Below are 17948 nucleotides of genomic sequence, written 5' to 3' on the forward strand. Positions count from 1 at the left end.
TTTAATTTTTATTTTCAACGTTTATTTATTTTTGGGACAGAGAGAGACAGAGCATGAACGGGGGAGGGGCAGAGAGAGAGGGAGACACAGAATCGGAAACAGGCTCCAGGCTCTGAGCCATCCGCCCAGAGCCTGACGCAGGGCTCGAACTCACGGACCACGAGATCGTGACCTGGCTGAAGTCGGACGCTTAACCGACTGCGCCACCCAGGCGCCCCTGGTTGTTCAATTTTAACAAATAACTCTTATTATTGTCCTTTTTCTTTCTCATAAAAGTGAAGACAAGCATAGTTAAGCTTTAACAGCAGGTAATCGAGCAGAAGTCAGCATCAAAGGCCATAGTTTCTCTCCACAAAGGAGCAGTGACTTGGTGGCGATGTGGGCTTGGGAACAGACGGTCGGTGCCCGAGCAGGGATGGGGACACACACCGTGTTGAGGGAGCAGGAGCTAGACAGCATCTTCGGGGAGGCCTGACCACAGACTGAGCCGCCACCAGAGGCCCTTTGTTGGTCCGTGTGAACAGAGAGAGCTGAGAGGCGGTAGAAGGCTTCATGTGAGAGTACAGTGACAGGTGCACGGGGAGGAAGTCGTTCTGATCATGAGAGACAGCCTGGCCCCAGTAGAGTCAAGGGGCTGGCTCAGTTGTACGGCTGGTCCCACAGCTGGAGAGGGGCTGGTCCCAGGAATGGAAAGGGGGTGGTGGGAGCAAGGAGGTGGAGGGTTCAGGCATCTGTTCTGAGGGCTGAGAACCAGGAGTTCAGATGGGCCAGGTGGGGCTGGGACTCCGTGGGTTTTAGGCACAGACACAGCAAAGACAGAGATCATACATGCATATGAAACGATTATATCTCCATACGTAAATATATGTTAACATCTATTAAATAGATTTGTATAATTTCGCAAATAAAGACCTCACTGTTCAAACTTTCAAGACTTCACATCTGAATGTCTGGAACCAAAAAAGAAAAATTCAGATAAGGTTGAATTCCTTATTACCTGAGTTCACCTTTCATATAGATGCCATTTTTCCACAGCGACATGGGATGAAAGTATCATTCACTGAAATTCAGTGGAGGACAAGTATGTGCGAATCACGGAGGGAGGTGTCGAGAGGCTTAGCCCTGCTCTGAAGGATGCGGCATCCTGAAATTCTGTTCCGCCTGTAACATGGTGTTCAGGGCCTCACACACCGTGGCCGCTGGCCCCCGCAGCCCCCTCCTCGGTCCGGCTTGCCTCACCCCGTTCCACCCGACCGAGCCTGGAGGGACCCCTCGCTCGCATGCTCTCCCTTTTACCGTTCGGCTGCAAGGGGAACTCTGGTGTCTGTGTTCTAGGTTTTCTGAGGCCCCCACTGCACCCACAAAGTTAAGTGTCCTGCACCTGGGGTTTTTCAAATGCCATGCACACCTCTCGTGCTAGGTCAGGGCTGTGTTTAGGTGGGGACTCTATTGTGCACATTTTACAAAGAATCTGTATAGCCAGTAGTCAGTAATCCTTCTGTTGCCCTGTGTGGGTTTTCACCTGCTAGACTTTGAGCCCCTGAAGCCAGCATTGTCCTGTTCTCTGCCCCCAGCTCAGAGCTGGAGGGGGTGCAGGAAGGAAGAAGGAGAGCGGGAGAGAGACCGGGAGACAGAGACAGGGACATTGGTCACACCAGTGGGTCACGCAGCCTTTGTGGGCAAAGCTGCCGTGGAAGTGAGAACCCTGTTAGCTAGCCGAGATCAGTACCGTTATGTTTAGTGATGTGGGCTGTATTTCATTTTCAACAAAGTTTAATATCATTACAATGACCAGAAGTAATATTAACAACTCACCTTAAACACATACAGGGAGCGTGAAGAGAATTGCAATGTTTAAAGAACAGCGCACTCTCTGGCTTCCAATATTTAACCAAAGACTTAAAAATTAAAACCAATCCGCATGAAGGCAGGAAACCGCAGCACCTTCTATTTGGGGCAGGTGCGTCAGTCTTCCTGGAAGCCGTCTCTGCGTCTGGGGACCGGAGTGGTAATGCGGATGGCACCGCGAGCCTCCGGTCTCCGCACGGTCTCTTTAATTAAAACCATCTGTGTAGATTTGTCCCCAAGAAAGAGTGGAAATGCTAAAGAGCTTCTGGGTTTCCTGCTTCATGGCCTGTGCCGACTTGACGAAAACCGGGAAGCCGACTTTCCATGAACGTGATGAACTTCTTTCCGTATTAAAGGGCTCTTGTGTGTCTGGGGAGGAACTCCCTTAACGTGCTCAGCTTGATGGGCGGGACCTGCCTACCCCCTTGTGCTGGCACTTCCCACACCTGCACGGGCCCTCGCACGCGCACCCACACACACCTGCACACCTGCACAGGCACCCACGCTCACACACATACTGCACACCACAGGCCCGCGCACACCCACGCACACTCACACTGCACACCCCTGCATGTCGCACACACAACACACACGTATGTGCCCCCTGCACACATTCCCATGTGTGTGTTCACCCCACACGTGTGCACACACATCCCACACACGTGCTCACTCACAGCCCACACGTGTGCACACATGTACCTGTGTTCACCCACATGTGTGTGCACACACGCACACACATGGGCACACACATAAGCCATTGCAGTTGCTGTGGACATTGAGCTTAAACGGGGCCCTAAGAAGAGTGATGACCTCAATTTTTCTTAATACTGTTGCCACTTTTGCAACCCTGCAGCTGACCAGACAGGGATGTTGTTCGTCGGAGACGCCGTCCTACAGGTCAGTATTTTAAACTTGAGCCTCCGCCCTGTTGTTTATTTTAAAGTGACAGTAATCAGTGATCATCCTCACAATTTTCAGCTCTCAATTTGTTGTCTACTCAGGTTAACGGCATTAACGTAGAACACGCGACCCATGAGGAAGTGGTGAGTGTGCCTCGTTTCTATTTGTATTCTTCTATCGTAACGATTTTTTTCTCTAAGTTGTATTTCACTGAGTGCGTTCCTAGACACAGAGCTCCGGAATTGGAAGGAAAGCTTAGAAAACTTAGTGAGGGTGCTCCCAGAGGACCTGCGTGAAAAGCCCAGCGTGGCAGCGAGGCGCGTCCCGTACGCTGTGTGACGGGTCCTCACGGGCTGAGCAGGGTGGAAGGAACTGCTCCTATTCCAACTGGGGGACTGAGTTCGGGGAGTGTGGACCCAGCCCCCGGGGCAGTGAGGACCGCTGGCTTGCTGGAGCACGCTGGTGTGTAACGTGGGCAGACCGGGCAGGATGTCCCGTGATGCACGCACCTGGTGACCGTCTGGGACAAAGGCTTGTCAACACGCACGTGCCCCAGCCTTCCTTCTGTGGGAGAGGACTTTGTCCAGGTCAGGTCAGGTGCAGGATGCCAGCAGGGGTGAAATGAACATCCACGTGAAGTTGGGCACGGAGAAGCCCTATGTGCTCACGTGCCCTATGTGCGGCCAGGACGGCACCAAGGTGGGGAGGTGTTTAAGCTGGCTCTTGAAACCGAGAAGGTGGGGGATGGGTGGGTGGTGCGGTCAAGTGCAGAGCAGGGGTGGTCACTGGGGGGCGAGGCGGGAAGGAACGCCTCCCCCAGAGGTGTCGGCGCCCCCCACAGGGACTTTACTCTGCACGTTACAGGGAACCAAGCATAATGTATTACTGTCCCTGGGAAGGGTCGGCGTGTGTCCATCCGTCAGTGTTTATCTTTCCAAGAAGCTACCTCCTGGCTCACGTAGGGCAGAAAGTCTGCTGATGCGGTCCCCCTGAACTTCCACCACACTGGCACAGAGTCCCCAGTAATCTCAGCCCGTGAAGAGTTGTTCGCCATCCCCCCTCCTCGCTTGGGGCCCTGGACCTGTGCCAGGTGTGGGGAAGGCGCTCACACTGGGGATAAACGTGTTTCTTGGTCTCAAGGGACGTTCTCTGCAAAGGTTTGTTTGGTTAGGGTGAAGAAGCCCATGACTCGGGGGGGCCTTGTGCACCACAGTGACCCCTCCTCAGCCCAGCATTCATCCAAGAAACCAATTCTTGAGTAAACGAGGTGCATACCTTGTAAACAGAGATATTCTAATATTTGACACAAATATACTTTTAAAATCTCACTATCAAATTATACGTCTACCTCCTTTTTTATTTTAGAGAGAGTATGTCAGGGAGAGGGACTGAGGAAGAGGGCAGGAGAATCCCAAGCAGGCTCCACACCATCAGCACAGAGCCCAATGTGGGACTTGAACCCACCAACCCTGAGATCATGACCTGAGCAAAAATCAGGAGTCAGACGCTCAACTGCCTGAGCACCCCCAGGACCCCCACGTCTACCTTCTTAGGTGACAGAAAACACATGATTGCAACACTGCTAATGAGACAGATTCCATTGTTCAGGTTCATAAAGTTCATAAAATTATTAAATTTGTGAAGACCTCAGAAATCATAGTCTCACACGCTTGCCTTTAAGAGTGAATTCTAGCTTCAGTTAATTCTAAAAGGACAAATGTCGGGTTTGCTCAACACAAAGGATCCACAAAATGAATCGTAATCACCCGCATTCTGCCCAAGCTTTGGAAGAGTTCTGATACGTGATGGGGACAGAAGTCTGTTTATTTCCACGTAATGCATCTGTGGGAATAAACATGCAACTTTCCCTCTTTTTAATACACTGTGTATTTTTTCCACGTCGACGTCTGTCATCAGAACTGCCGTGGCAGGGAGTAAGTGTCCTTGGGCACGTGTGTGCGTTGGGTGCGTTCTGAGACCCGTCACCCGAGAAAACGGAAAGTCAGAGCCTGACACCTGCCTTCGGAGCTAGGAGGTGCCTGGAGAGGAGGTGACTGCTCACGTAGCGGGTCCCCGGCCACGCGGGTCAGCGAGGAGCGGGAGCCGTGGTGGGTGTGCAGGCAGAGCTCACGGCAGTCAAGGGCTGGAGCAGGGTCTGTGCTGTCTGGACTGCGTGATGGGTTTCATTTTTCCACAACGGGGTCAGAAACCGTAGAAGACCTCTCCGATTTGTGATAGGATGTTACTTGTGGTCTCACGTAGCAGACTGAGTTCTCAGGTGCTGCAAACACACGGATGAAAATTGCCCTAAGCAGTAAAAATTCGCTAACTTATTTCCAGAGCCTCCTATTTAAGTTGAAATTAGTCCTTTTTGTGCATATTTCAGTCATCAGTAGGACTTTTGTTCTCACGGAGGCCTCGGGACAGTTTCTAAGTTCAGGTGGGTTTGAACGTAACCCACAGAAATGCAGTCAACTACATGTTGAGGACAAAACAAAGAAAACGGGGTGGCGGGTCCCTTGTCCCGGCTGTGCCACCACAGTCTGCCCCAGGGGTGAGCCAGGACAGAAGGGTTTCCCTGAGAGCGGACGCTCGCTTCCCCCAGGTCACCCACGACAAATATGCGTGGGACGTCTCTTACGCCTGATACTATGGCATCGGATCATGCGGAACGAGGCCTCCACCCTCAGGGTTGAGTGTGGTCTGACGGGGGAGCGAAAGCTGCACCCCTGCTGGCGGCGAGCCACCCGATCCTGCGTCTGCTGTCAGCTCCTGGGAGAGACACTGAGCCCTTGAGATGCCTGTCACCCCGTCCCAGGGGCGTCGCCCTCTGCCTCCTCGCGCGACCCCCCACATATTCTCTTCAGGGGTCGGGGGTTACAGTGCGCTCTGTCCTGCTCCCATGAGGACCTGCCCCGAAGCTCTGTTGCCGTGAACTGACAGAAGATTCCAGCAGCCTTCCCGTCTTGTGGGAAGGAGCGTTAGAGCTGGACGGAGAGACAGGCTAAAATGCATGGATGGACGACAGACAGACAGACGGATGGATGGGTGCATGGATGGGTGGATGGATGGACGGACGCGATTAGATTAGAGATGATAGATTGTAGATAAATAACAGGTGATAGATAGATAGATAGATAGATGATAGATGGTAGGTGATTGGTGGAAGATTCCATGATAGAAGCAGAGAGGTAGGTGAGAGAGATGGGTGATGGGTAGGTTGACAGACAGGTAGAGATAACTTAATGACAATCCTCTCTCACTCCTGAGTTGGAAAGTTGCGGGGGGAGGTGGTTCTCAACCCCACGGCACACTGGAATCAGCCAGCACCACACAGAGATTTCACTAGATGCCTTAGGGTCAGCATGATTCCTCCGGAACGTCCAGACCTCTTAATCAGTAGAGTTCAAAATCAAGGAGTGGGAAATAAAACTTGTGATGGCGTCGTGGTTGTGGTTTACGAGCGGGGTGTCACGTGGCTGTGGAAGGAGCCGTGGTAGTCGAGAGTCCTGTTCACGGGCTCACCTCTTCCACCAAGACCCGGTCCAGCCCGGTCCCCAGGGGTAGTGGGGCAGGTGACGGGCAAGCCTTGGTGGACAGTTACTGTGTGTTGTGGCTCGTTGGCCCGAGGTCGATCACCAAGACCCTGCCAGAGCCCGGGGACCAGCCTGCTCTCCCAAGGAGCCTTTTCAAGACGAGAGCATATGTATTAGCAGATACGGTTTTCCTGACGTGGCTTTAGTCCCACACCCGAGGGTGTGCGTGTGATTGTCCTGTTGGCCTTCCCCAGGAGCCGCCTACAGGGCCTGTCCGCACGGACCGCCCGGCCCCTTCGGGTCTTGGGCCGTGCTGTCTGGGTTGCTGAGCCCTTACGTGGCGGCCGTGTGACTGCGGTGCTGAGCCTTGTCACGATCGGCCGTCTGGAAAGCGCAGATGGGGCTGATGTCCCATCAGGATCCACAGAGACCTCTGGGGGTTTGGTTGGCTTCCTCGCCGTAGGGGTGCAACCTGCAGCAGTTTGTCCTTCGGCCGGAGTGTCTGACCTGCCCCAGGCCACCAGCAAAGCCCACGGGGGTCCCAGGCTTGCACGTGTTTGTGGGGTCGTTTCTCTCTCCCTCACATCACCAGGTCCTCCAGGGTGCTGCCTCGTTTGCCCCAAGTTGGATAAGCATGGTGTCCCCACGTAGCAAACCATGATGCCCCCTGAGAGGCCCCGGGTCCTGTGGAGCAGAGACTGACAGGTCGCTGGCATGGCCCCGGTGCTGCCCTCCGAAAGCAGGCTGTTTCTGCCAACAGCTGAACCTACAGACGAGGGAAGGTCGCTGTGCCGGCGGAGGGCGTCACTTGCCACGGAGCAGAGCGCACCTGGACGGCAGTGGGGATTGCAACTGGGGTTCCGTGTGTTTGCCAGCGTGGCTGGTTTTCTGGGGTGTGAAAGTGGTGGAGGGAATCCCCACGTGTCCTGTCGGAGGCTGGCGTCTTCCAGAGTGACAGAGGATGACAGATACTTTCTGCTGTCATCTCAGAACATGATCTATCATGTTCTAACTCAGAAGGAAGGAAAGGTTTTTCTCAAACCTCCCTGATCTTACACACAAACCAATCAGGCCCCCAATCGATTACCTCAAGCCACCCTTTGTTCTTGCCAAATTATGTACCACCGACTATTATTTCAAGGATTGTTTTAATGATGGGTATGTTTTGGGGTTCTAGTAGAGAAACAGAGCCATCGAGGGAGATACTGGATTTCTGTGTGTGTGTGTGTGTGTGTGTGTGTGTGTGTGTGTGTGAGAGAGAGAGAGAGAGAGACGGACTGACAGAGACGGGGAGAGACAGAGAAGGAGGGAACTCTGGAGGTCAGAGCTTGAGGCTTGAAGCTCTCAGGCAGAATTTGTGGCTTCCGCTAATAGAAATGTTTTCTTCCGGGGCGCCTGGGTGGCGCAGTCGGTTAAGCGTCCGACTTCAGCCAGGTCACGATCTCGCGGTCCGTGAGTTCGAGCCCCGCGTCGGGCTCTGGGCTGATGGCTCAGAACCTGGAGCCTGCTTCCGATTCTGTGTCTCCCTCTCTCTCTGCCCCTCCCCCGTTCATGCTCTGTCTCTCTCTGTCCCAAAAATAAATAAAAAAATGTTAAAAAAAAAAAAAAAAAAGAAATGTTTTCTTCCTCAGATAATCCTCAAATTTTATCTTAGAGCCTTCAACTAATTAGATGAGGCCCACCTGCAGTATGGAGGGTGACCAGCTCTACTCAAAGTCCCTCACTGCAGACATCAGTCACATCCACGAAATACCTTTACAGCAACACCTAGGTAGCTGGGTACCGTAGCCTACCCAAGTGGACACATAAAGCTATTAACAAACTGTGACATATTGCTATACGATAATCGTTAAAATATATATATAAAGGAGGGGTGCCTGGGTGGCTCACTCGGTTGAGCGTCCGACTTCAACTCAGGTCACGATCTCACACTCCATGAGTTCGAGCCCCGCGTGGGGCTCTGTGCTGACAGCTCGGAGCCTGGAGCCTGCTTCGGATTCTGTGTCCCGCGCTCTCTCTGCCCCTCCCCCGCCCGTGCTCTGTCTCTCAAAAATAAACATTAAAAAAAAATTAATAAAAAATGGATTATCTCTGTTTGAATGATACATTAGCAGAGTTTGTTACTTTGAGTTGTAAGGAAAATATTAGGAATATAAATATGGAATACACACGAATAGTTATCTCATGGCTCTGAGTGACAGTTACACATGCGGAGGGAGGGCCCAGGGGCAGCTCCTTAAGTCTCCCACATTCGGAATTCAGGAAAGAAATCCCGGCGGGGGCGTGGGGGGGATGGCGTGGGATCCTGGAGGCGAGTGGACAGTGTGACGTCATCGCCCGGGCCGGGCATCTGAGACGTCCCTGGAGGCCCAGAGGAGGACGGCCGTAGAGCTTGGCGGGCACAGGCCGCCTCAGGGGAGTCAGCGAGGGTAGCCTGCCTGGGGGCCGACAGTGTTTGCCAGTGTTTTCTGCCAAGGGCAGCGGGAGGAGGTGCTAAGAGGGGGGGGGGGGGGGGACCCGGTGGGCGGCCCCGGCGCCAGGGCCGCCCACCAGGTGTAGGTGCAGCCTCCCGGGGTGGGGGAATCCCTGGGCTGATGCACGCCCAGAGCGGGGGTGGTGACCTGCAGCTGACTGACCTCAGGGAGAGGAGGTGACCTCGGGGTTCAGCCGAGAGGAGACGAGGAGGAAGGTCCCCTCAGCGGGGATGAGGACGCAGCCTCACGCGCTCAGAGCCCCCCTAGAATGAGGCCACGAGGATGGCACGAGGCTGATCGGCCACTTGTGTCCCTCCGGCCACGCGGTGCCGCCTGCGCCACGGGACCGATGGTCAGCGGTGGCCGTGATGCCAGAGGGTGAGGGGTCAAGGGGTGCAGTGACGGGTCCGGGAATCGGAGCTGCGCGAAGAGGGTGTGAGGCGTCACATGGGGGCCACCCGGAGCGGCAGGTACCCACGTGTGTGGAGGACACGTGGTGCAGACACCCCGGGAGTTCGGCAGGGTCAGGCATAGGACCCTGTGAGTGCGGCCGGCCGGGCGACCCGACCTCAGGGAGCAGAGGAGGCCCGGGGAGGGCCAGGCTGGGCTGGAGCCTGTGAGCATGCGTGCGCCCCAGCCCCGCGCGCTCACAGGGACTGGTTTTCTCTGCGCCATGGGCCTCGTGCATGGAGGCGAGTGTGTGAGACGCGGCGGATAATTCGCGCTGATGTCTCAGCTCACCTGCCCTGCGCCACTTTCCAGCCTCTGGTGTGGACGGAGGGAGGGTTTGTGCCCACGTTCCCATGCGGTGCCTCTGGCCCCTGGGTGCCCTTAGCAGCTGGGCCCGTGGAGGTGATGGGGGTTCAGTCAGGTCATGGGCGGGTCCCGGGGTGGGATCAGTGTCCCTGCCAGGAGAGACGCTCGAGCTCGCGCCGCCCACCTTTCACACCGTCCGTGGCTGGGGAGGAGCCTCACGGGTGTCCAGCCCCGCTGGCCCCCGACCTTAGGCTCTGGCCTCTGACCCCGGCAGATAAACTTCTGTTGTGGAAGCTCCCCACCAACGCGCTAAGACCCCGGGGGTTTGAATGGCTTGAGTGGCTTTTGTTAAACGCTCGGGAAAATTCGGGGTGCCTGGGGGGACCAGTCGGTTGAGCATCCGAATCTTGACTTAGGCTCAGGTCATGATCTCATGGTTTGTGGGTCGGAACCGCGAGTCAGGCTCTGTACGGACACCACGGAGCCTGGAGCCTGTTTGGGATATTCTTTCTCTCTCTCTCTGTCTGCCCTGCTGCTGCTCACAGGTTCTTGCCCTCAAAAAATAAAAAGTTAAAATATTAAAAAATAAAAAAGCTTGGGAAAATTCACGCGGAAGTTGAATCCTTCCTTGAAAGGAAAGGTCCCTGACGTGGCTGCAGGAAGCTGAGGGCACAGGCGGGAATCAGAAGCTGGAGTCTGCAGCCCCCAGCTGCCCTGTGGGGGTGGGACCGATGTGCCCCAAGGTCAGTGACGCAGGAGGAGAGGAGACTCTGATTAGATGCACAAGGCAGTTGTGTGTCGCTCTGGGTGGCAAGGAGCCGTCCGACCTCGAGGCTGCAGTCAGGTGTCTGTCCCTGCACCTGTCAGTCTTCCGGTGATGTCTTGAGGGGAGAGATGGTCTTGGAGCCCTTTGGTGAGTGTGGAGGCATTAATGACGAGTGTCCCAGACAGTTTTTTTATTGTTGGATGAGCGCAAGCAGGGGAGGGGCAGAGAGGGGGGAACAGAGAACTTGAAGCAGGCTTGGAGCTGACAGGCTGACAGCAGTGAGCCGGATGTGGGGCTCGAACTCACGAACCACGAGATCACGATCTGAACCGAAGTTAACCGACTGAGCCCCCCAGATGCCCCTGTTTGCAGACATTTCTGAACACGCACACAAACCTTGCACCAAATTGGGGAAGACGCACAATGAAGCGGAGCCTTCGTGGCCCCCACGTGGGCATCCAGAGCATCGCGGTGGGCAGAGGCGGGGAGGGGGCCCCATGTGCCACTAAAAGTGCCGAATTACTTCAGGCCGCTTGCCGCACCCCTCACTGTCCCGCAGACAAAATCAACTTGTCCCAAGTGGTGTCTCTTGAGGGGCCTCGTGAACCACACACAAGGGCAGACTCACGAAAAGGTTCAGCGGGTTCTTTGGTGTTAATCAGCCTCCACTAAACAGGTAGGAGACGTTAATGCTTTGACGCGTGTCGTGTCCAGAAAGCCTCGTGTGTGGTATTCGATCTGTGACTGCTGCAGGTGTTTACGTAGGTGGGGTGTGTGCGTCTCCTTCAAGAAGAGTCTGGAGAGGCTGCTGAAGGTGGCCACCTGCATGCACAGATCTGGGGCTGTTCCGTCCAGGGGACGCTCGCTCTTTGAAGTTTAAAGCCACACTAGCTCAGGACGTCTCGGGGGCCTCGGTGCTCTTCCTCGGATGTGGTGGAGTGTCTGCGACCCCACCTGCATCCGGGGAGGAGCCGCTGCTTAGGGCTGGGTGGCCGGTGGTGGTCTCTCGGGTCAGACGGAGAGAACGTAGTGGTGAGGTTCCCACAGACGCATCAGGGCCTGCTGAGGCCTGTCCGCGAGCAGAGGCCGGTGCTAGGTGCTCCCAGGCCTCCCTCCTGGTCTGGGGGCTCTGACCCCTACCATGAGCTCCCAAGCGGCTTGGTCCTACGCTGTGTTTGGAGGCGGGTTTGGACCTCGTCCCTGGCAGTGGACGTGTCCCATGTGCACCTGTCCGGAGAGCAGGTCCGACGAGGTGGCTATGGAAGGGATGGCTAGGTGTCCACCCGCCTTGACCAAGTGTGAGCAGAGGCAAAGCCACAGGACCACGTGGTTTAATCCTTCGAGGGTCGGTGTGGCCCGCGTGAGGCGGGAGGCCATCAATGCATGGCCACGGGGAATGAGGGAGGACATGGAAGGTGTGGGAGGGACGCCGCGGAGGTGAGTCTGCAGCCCCGGAGTATTTAGGGGGAATTCAGGGCCTGGGTGTGAGGTCAAGGTCGAGGTGACGCAGGCCACTGGCAGGCGTGGTCCCAGGCCCACTGGGGTGGAGGTGCTGGTGCCTGGTGGTCGTTGTCACAGCGGACAAGGGCTTTTGTGTGGCTCTCAGGGCCGTGCAGGGGACAACAGCAGGTGTCTGAGAGATCTGGACTTGGGGGTGACAGAGCCGAGTGCAAGCCCGTAGGGTCCCCACGCCGGCCGGACGGCTGACCACCGGCCCTGATTGGGCCTGACCTGGAGTGCCCCAGCCGTGTGCCCGCGTGATCCCAGGCTCCGGAGCAGCCACGTCACGTCTGCCTCAACACCAGTGAGCGCGCTGAGCACGGGAAGCTGACCGGACGTGGGTGGAAGCAGAGCCCCGTGGTGGGGATGCGTTGGCACAGGGAGAGGTGCCCGCTCCTCCCTCCAGAATTGTGCTTCAGACCTGGAGCGGGGCTGGTGGTCAGCCGTGTCTCAGCTGCGTGGCGGTGTGCGTTTTGCCGGCGTCTGATGCTTGGGTCTTTGTGCCAATACATTGAGTCCTCACCTGACTCGACCTTCGGGGAGACGGCCCGTGTGGTGGGCGGGGAGTCCGGTCTTGTTGAATGCAGGCTTGCCCCTGCTGGCGTGCACGAGTGTCCGTGTAGACAGCTTGCTCCTGCTGGTGTACACGAGTGTCCGTGTAGACAGCTTGCCCCTGCTGGTGTGCACGAGTGTCCGTGTAGACAGCTCGCCCCTGCTGGTGTGCACGAGCGTCTGTGTAGACGGAATACAGGAAGTGTGCACGAGTGTCTGTGTAGACGGCTCACCCCTGACGGTGTGCACGAGTGTCCGTGTAGATAGAATGCAGGAAGCATGCATGAGCATCTGTGTAGACGGCTCGCCCCTGATGGTGTGCACAAGCACCCATGTAGACAGCTCGTCCCTGCTGGTGTGCACAGCCTCCATGTAGACCCGAGCTCAGACCTCCAGGGGCCCACAGGCCCTCAGTGTCTCAGGAAATCACCAGCGTGGAATTCTCGGGAAGCAGGCCAGGTGCATAGGACTCTTGTTTTAATTCTGTGTTTGATCCTCTCCTGGTGGTAAAGTAGTTATTTTTTGTCGTGTTGACAGGTGCATCTTTTGAGAAACGCTGGCGACGAGGTGGCCATCACTGTTGACTATCTCAGGGAGGCGCCGGCATTTCTGAAGCTCCCATTAGGTAAGGGCGGCAGACCATCGGGGCACTGTCCTCCCGCGCCTCGCCGTGTCTGCACAGGACACGGCACTGACAGGCATACGCCAGGTCCCCAGCGCGGGTTCGGGGGCAGCAGGGGCACCGATAGACACCCTGCGTTTCCACATCCGCAGCCTCTTAGCGGAGGTGTCCGACTACTGCATGCGGATCAGTTGACTTCTGCGGGTGGACTCGCTGATCACGCTTCCTGCGTGCGCACCGGCACGTGTACGGGAACTAAGGTTGTACCTGAAGTACCTGTGTAGACTTGGGAGATCCCCTGCGAGAGAGAAGACAGTAGTAAGTGCATACTGTGACGTGCCTGCCCCGTGTTCGTCTCCCGTACACGGCTGTGACCCAGTTTGGAAGCGATGGGTCGCCCGTCCATACAGACGTTTTCGTCAGAGTTGTCACCATGCCCCTTACGGACTCCACCGCCACCACATTTTTACAACAGGTCCAGAGTGGTTCAGTGGGGGTGGGGGTGCGGTCCTCTCAGCCAGAGGGGGCGTTAGGTACCATCGTGCCCGCAGGGGCTGCGACTCTGCTGGTGGCCCCTCGAGGTCCAGCTCTGGCAGGGCGGGCGTCCCGAGGATGGGGGTGGGTCCCACCCTCCGTGTCGTCCTGTGGAGGACCAGCGCCCGCCCTGGGCTGGCCACATTCTCCGCGTTTTCTCTCCCTCTTCTCCCCCCAACCGCAGAAGCCTGTGGTTGGGGGGCCGGCGCAGTCCTCTGGGCGCGTCCGTGGTGGAAACCCGTCTTGCAGGAGGGCCCACGTTTGACAGAAAGTCATTGAACTCAGTCGACTTCTTACTTTCTCTCCCTGAGAACCTGAGCAAATCAGTTTCAGAAACCATTTTCCCGTCAGACCGCACCGGGGTAACCAGGCCACTATTCGCCTTTTTCGGGAAAATTGATATTCCTCCGTCAGTAAGATCCCTCGGGGTCTACGTTCTTAGGAGCCCAGCTCCTCGCAGTTCGCAGAGGGCTCCAGGGTCAAGAGGAGAGGCCGCAGGGCTGTGGACGGAAGGGAGCACGCCCCGAGCAGCAGGAAGTGGGAATGGTGACCATCAGACCAGTCTTTGGAAAAGTAAGCCCCACACACAGCACTGCGTCGTGTCCCGTGGGGTCTGGTCAGACGTGCACGCGCACCTGTGAGGGGAGCGGCTCGGGGCAGCCCGTGTGCAGGTCCCAGGAGCCAGCGGGGCACTACTCCCGGGACAGACTGTCCGTTGCGAGGAAGGAGGGGGACGCCGGTCCCAGGGGGCGCTGTCCGTGGGGGAGGCAGGCGCCTCTGGCCCGAAGAGGGAACGCCACTACCTCCTGCCCGCGGCCAGCTGCTCTGGGTCTTTGGGCTCAGGGGGTGCATCCGTGGGCACCTCCAGCAGTTTGGAGGAGAAGACAGGCTGTGGGGGGGGGGGGGGGCTGGTCCACTCGGCCACAGTAACAAAGCGCAGTGGCGGCCGGGACAGCAGACGCTTCTGGAGGCGGGACGTCTTGGGAGGACCTGGTTCATAGATGCCTCTCCTCTCTGTGTCCTCGCGTGTGGCGGGAGCCAGGGAGACCCTGGGGCCTTTTGGAAGGTCACCCATCACCTGCCTCAGGTGCCCCAACAACTTCCTATCAAGGGCTCGGTTGAATTCCAAATTCAGCAGAGGAATTTGGAGGACACACACGTTCAGTTCATAACAGACGTGAGGTTCGGGTGAGATAGGGGATTTAGGGTGGCAGGTGGAAATGGAGAGGCTGGGGTGGCCTGTGGACTTCATGTCCCCCCACAGCAGGGGGGCTGGAGAAGGGTCCGTCGTGTTTCTTCTGAACCGCACACAGAGTGAGCGGCTCTTGTGCAGAGCTTAGTCGCTTCTGGCCACTCTGGGCTTCCGTTTCAGACTGTGAGCACATGGTACCAGGGTTTCACGGGGGTTCTTTCCAGCAGAACGTAAAGGCTAGCAAGTGTTGGACGTGCACTTGGGCGTCACGTATGTGGCATCGTGTTCGCGGAAGGTGGCCGATTGGCAGCACTGTGCCACCAGGCGGGCCGTGTGTCCACCCTGTCGGTCGGCCTGCGTATCTGTCCTGTAGGCGTCTCCCCGTGCAGATAGAGAGCTGATCCTGTAACGTTGCAGCAGGAGGAACGGGGTGGCGGGCAGGATCTGGCGCGTAGACACCGAGGACGTTCGTGTTAGGGCTCCGTCTGCCTTCTTCCAGGTGAGGTGACCTCCCGGCAGAGGGGGCGCCCGGGGTCTCCAGACCGCTTTCGATAACGCTACGGAAGCAGCAGAATCCAGGCAACCCCGGCAGCATCTTGAAGCCGGGGTGGGGGGCGGGAGTGCCCAGGGGAGTCAACAGGGAGCCTGTCCCCAGAGCCACCACAGGCCTGGGGTGGCCACGTCCCCCTGGCCGAGGCACCGACGGGGAGCTCTGACCATCAGCCGGGGCGCTGGAGACGTTTTGTTGAGAGATGCGACAGAGCTGCGCGTAGCCAGCAGCCTCGTCACTTGCCCGGCTTTGCTGCCGATGTCCTGGCGCGGCCTGGCTGAGTCCCGCTGGCCCTCGTGGTGGGCTCGGCACGCACGTCAGCACCCTCGTAAGGGTGCTCACGGCCTAGTGTGGGGGGCCAGCCAGCCGTGGCCTGGCAACAAGCCCCATGCGATCTGCCTGCCAGCCTTCCCACGTGGCAAGGATGTTGAATCCTCTCTTGAGTCAATAAACGTCTGTTCTTTATTTGGTTTCGTATAATCTTCAAAAGTTAAAACCTTACTATTCCAAAACACCATAATCCCTCCGTAAATTCAGGCAGGTTCCTCTGGTGAGGCCGCAGCAGGACGGCAACTCGCTCTTGCCTGCGCCACCCTCACCCCTGCACCGGGTCATCGGTGGAAGCCCGCCGTGCACTACAGCAGCGACTGGCGGTGCAAGGACACCAGGCCCGTGAGGACAGCGCCCGCTTTTGACACCTGACCGCCACGCTGGAGAGAAGATGAACGGCCGGTGACAGGAGTCAGCAGTCTCTCTCTCTTTTTTTTTTTTTTCGCATAAATTCAGACTCTTAGTGTTTTTTTAAGATATAAGTCACAGAACACAACTTCCACTGTTTATTTTTTTATTTTTTTAACGTTTTATTTTCGAGAGAACGCAAGCAGGAGAGGGGCAGAGAGCGAGGGACAGAGGATCTGGAGAGGGTTCTGTGCTGTAGCCCTGAGCCCGATGTGGGGCTTGAACTCAGGAACCAAGAGATCATGACCTGAGCTGAAGTCAGATGCTCAATGGACTGAGCCCCCCACGTGCCCCCAAGATCCACCATTTGAAGTGCTCGTTCACTTGAGTGGTTTGTAGTGTTTTCCGCGTGCCGCGCAGCCCTCTGTGTCCAGTCCCAGAGCCCTCCCATCAACCCAGAGAGGCCACAGCCCCCGGCCGGCCCCACGGGCCCCCCTCCTGTGTCTGGGCTCTCCTGCTCCACACTCCCTGTGAAGGTGAATCCGCACACGGTGTGGCCTCTGCGTCCCTCACTTGAGCTCCTGTTTTCCAGGCTGGCAGAGGCTGTAGCAGGTGTCAGCCCCCCTGTTCTGTTCTGTTCTGTTCTGTTCTGTTCTGTTCTGTTCTGTGAGGTCCCACATTGTGATCCCTGCTTCATCAGTGGGGGGAGCGGCGGGTGGTTTGTTTCCCACCTTGGAGCCGCTGTGAGTAATACGGACGTGAGCCTTCATACATGGGTTTTGTGTGGACATGTGTTCCTTCTCTGGGGTGTTAGCTGTATGGGATTGCTGTGTCCTTCGGTCTCTCCATGCGTGACCCCGGGGGACCTTCTCGGCAGCCACCCCCTCATTAAACCTCACCCACCCTGCATGAGGGAGGCCAGTGTAATTTCCTAGGTGAGAGCTCGTTTTGTAGGCTAGAAGTTTCTATAAATATTTCTTGTAAGCTTTTTGTTGTATATTTTCTTTTTAAAATTTTCTTTATATTTATTTTTGAGAGAGACAGAGCACGAGCAGGGGGAGGGGCAGAGAGGGAGGTAGACACAGAATCCCAAGCAGGCTCCAGGCTCCAGGCTCCGAGCTGTCGGCACAGAGCCTGACGCGGGGCTTGAGCCCACGAATGGTGAGATCGTGACCTGAGCCGAGGTCAGATGCCCCACCGACTGAGCCCCCAGGTGCTCCTGTTGTATATTTTCTAATGTTGAATTGTGACACCAAGTTTATTTTTATCATTAGCAATTATTGACAACAACTGATCGTCCTGTAAATAATGGGCTTTACTGGTGGTAACCAAAACTGTATCACAACAGTTCGGATTTCCCTTCTGGGATGCTGTAGACGAAAACATACCCGTGTATCCGAAGTCAGTAGGATGACTGGCAGGGTGACCTACTCACGTTCCCGTTCGCTCCGCGTCCTTTATTTCTCCCTCTGGGACCGGCAGTCGCGTGTCCTCTGGCGGCAGCGCTGTCCTGGGGCGCGGGGAGCTTGGAGGTGCAGGGAGCAAGGGCGGCGTTGTGTCACCGTGGCCTAGCGGAGCGCCCAGGCGGAGACGGCCCCAGGGCAGCGGGTTCGCGGGGGCTGGTCCAGGGAAGGAGGGGTGCGCTGGAGCACCGTCTTCGGGGCCCAGAACAGCACGCATTTCCCGAGTCCTTGGGGCTGCGCACGGCGCACGTGGGAACGTGGTGTTCAGTGGGGAATCCAGGTCCTCGTCGATTCTGTAGAGATGGGGGAAGGGTGCGGGGGGTGGGGGCGTGGTGGCTGGTGGCCCAGGAGTCCCGCAGTGGCAGGCAGGGGTGGCGATAGTCGGCTGCAGAGCCCCGCGAGCCCGTCCGCAGTGAGAGGGCTGGTGACTTCGGAATGACTGCGTATGTGACGTCACCTGACCTTCAGTTTAATCTTAGGAAGTCGACCGAGCACCAGGCGTCTCCAGTGTTTGGGGGTTCCGGCTCCTTTCCTGCAGCGGGTGGGGGAGGGGGCACGCCACATCACGCGGTGATGG

General features: G+C 56.9%; 1 protein-coding gene across 2 annotated transcripts in view; it reads left to right on the forward strand.

Annotated features, from left to right (window-relative positions):
* SNTG2 (syntrophin gamma 2) overlaps positions 1-17948 on the forward strand; it is a 180309-nt gene that overhangs the window by 71973 nt on the left and 90388 nt on the right. For both annotated transcript variants that reach the window (XM_040495951.1, XM_040495950.1), the window contains 3 exons: positions 2702-2745; positions 2850-2891; positions 12870-12957. In XM_040495951.1, the coding sequence (XP_040351885.1) occupies positions 2702-2745; positions 2850-2891; positions 12870-12957 (174 nt within the window). The remainder of the gene's footprint in view (positions 1-2701; positions 2746-2849; positions 2892-12869; positions 12958-17948) is intronic.

This window comes from Herpailurus yagouaroundi, unplaced genomic scaffold (assembly GCF_014898765.1).
Source record: "Herpailurus yagouaroundi ecotype Mexico unplaced genomic scaffold, PumYag 188, whole genome shotgun sequence".
NCBI lineage: Eukaryota > Metazoa > Chordata > Mammalia > Carnivora > Felidae > Herpailurus > Herpailurus yagouaroundi.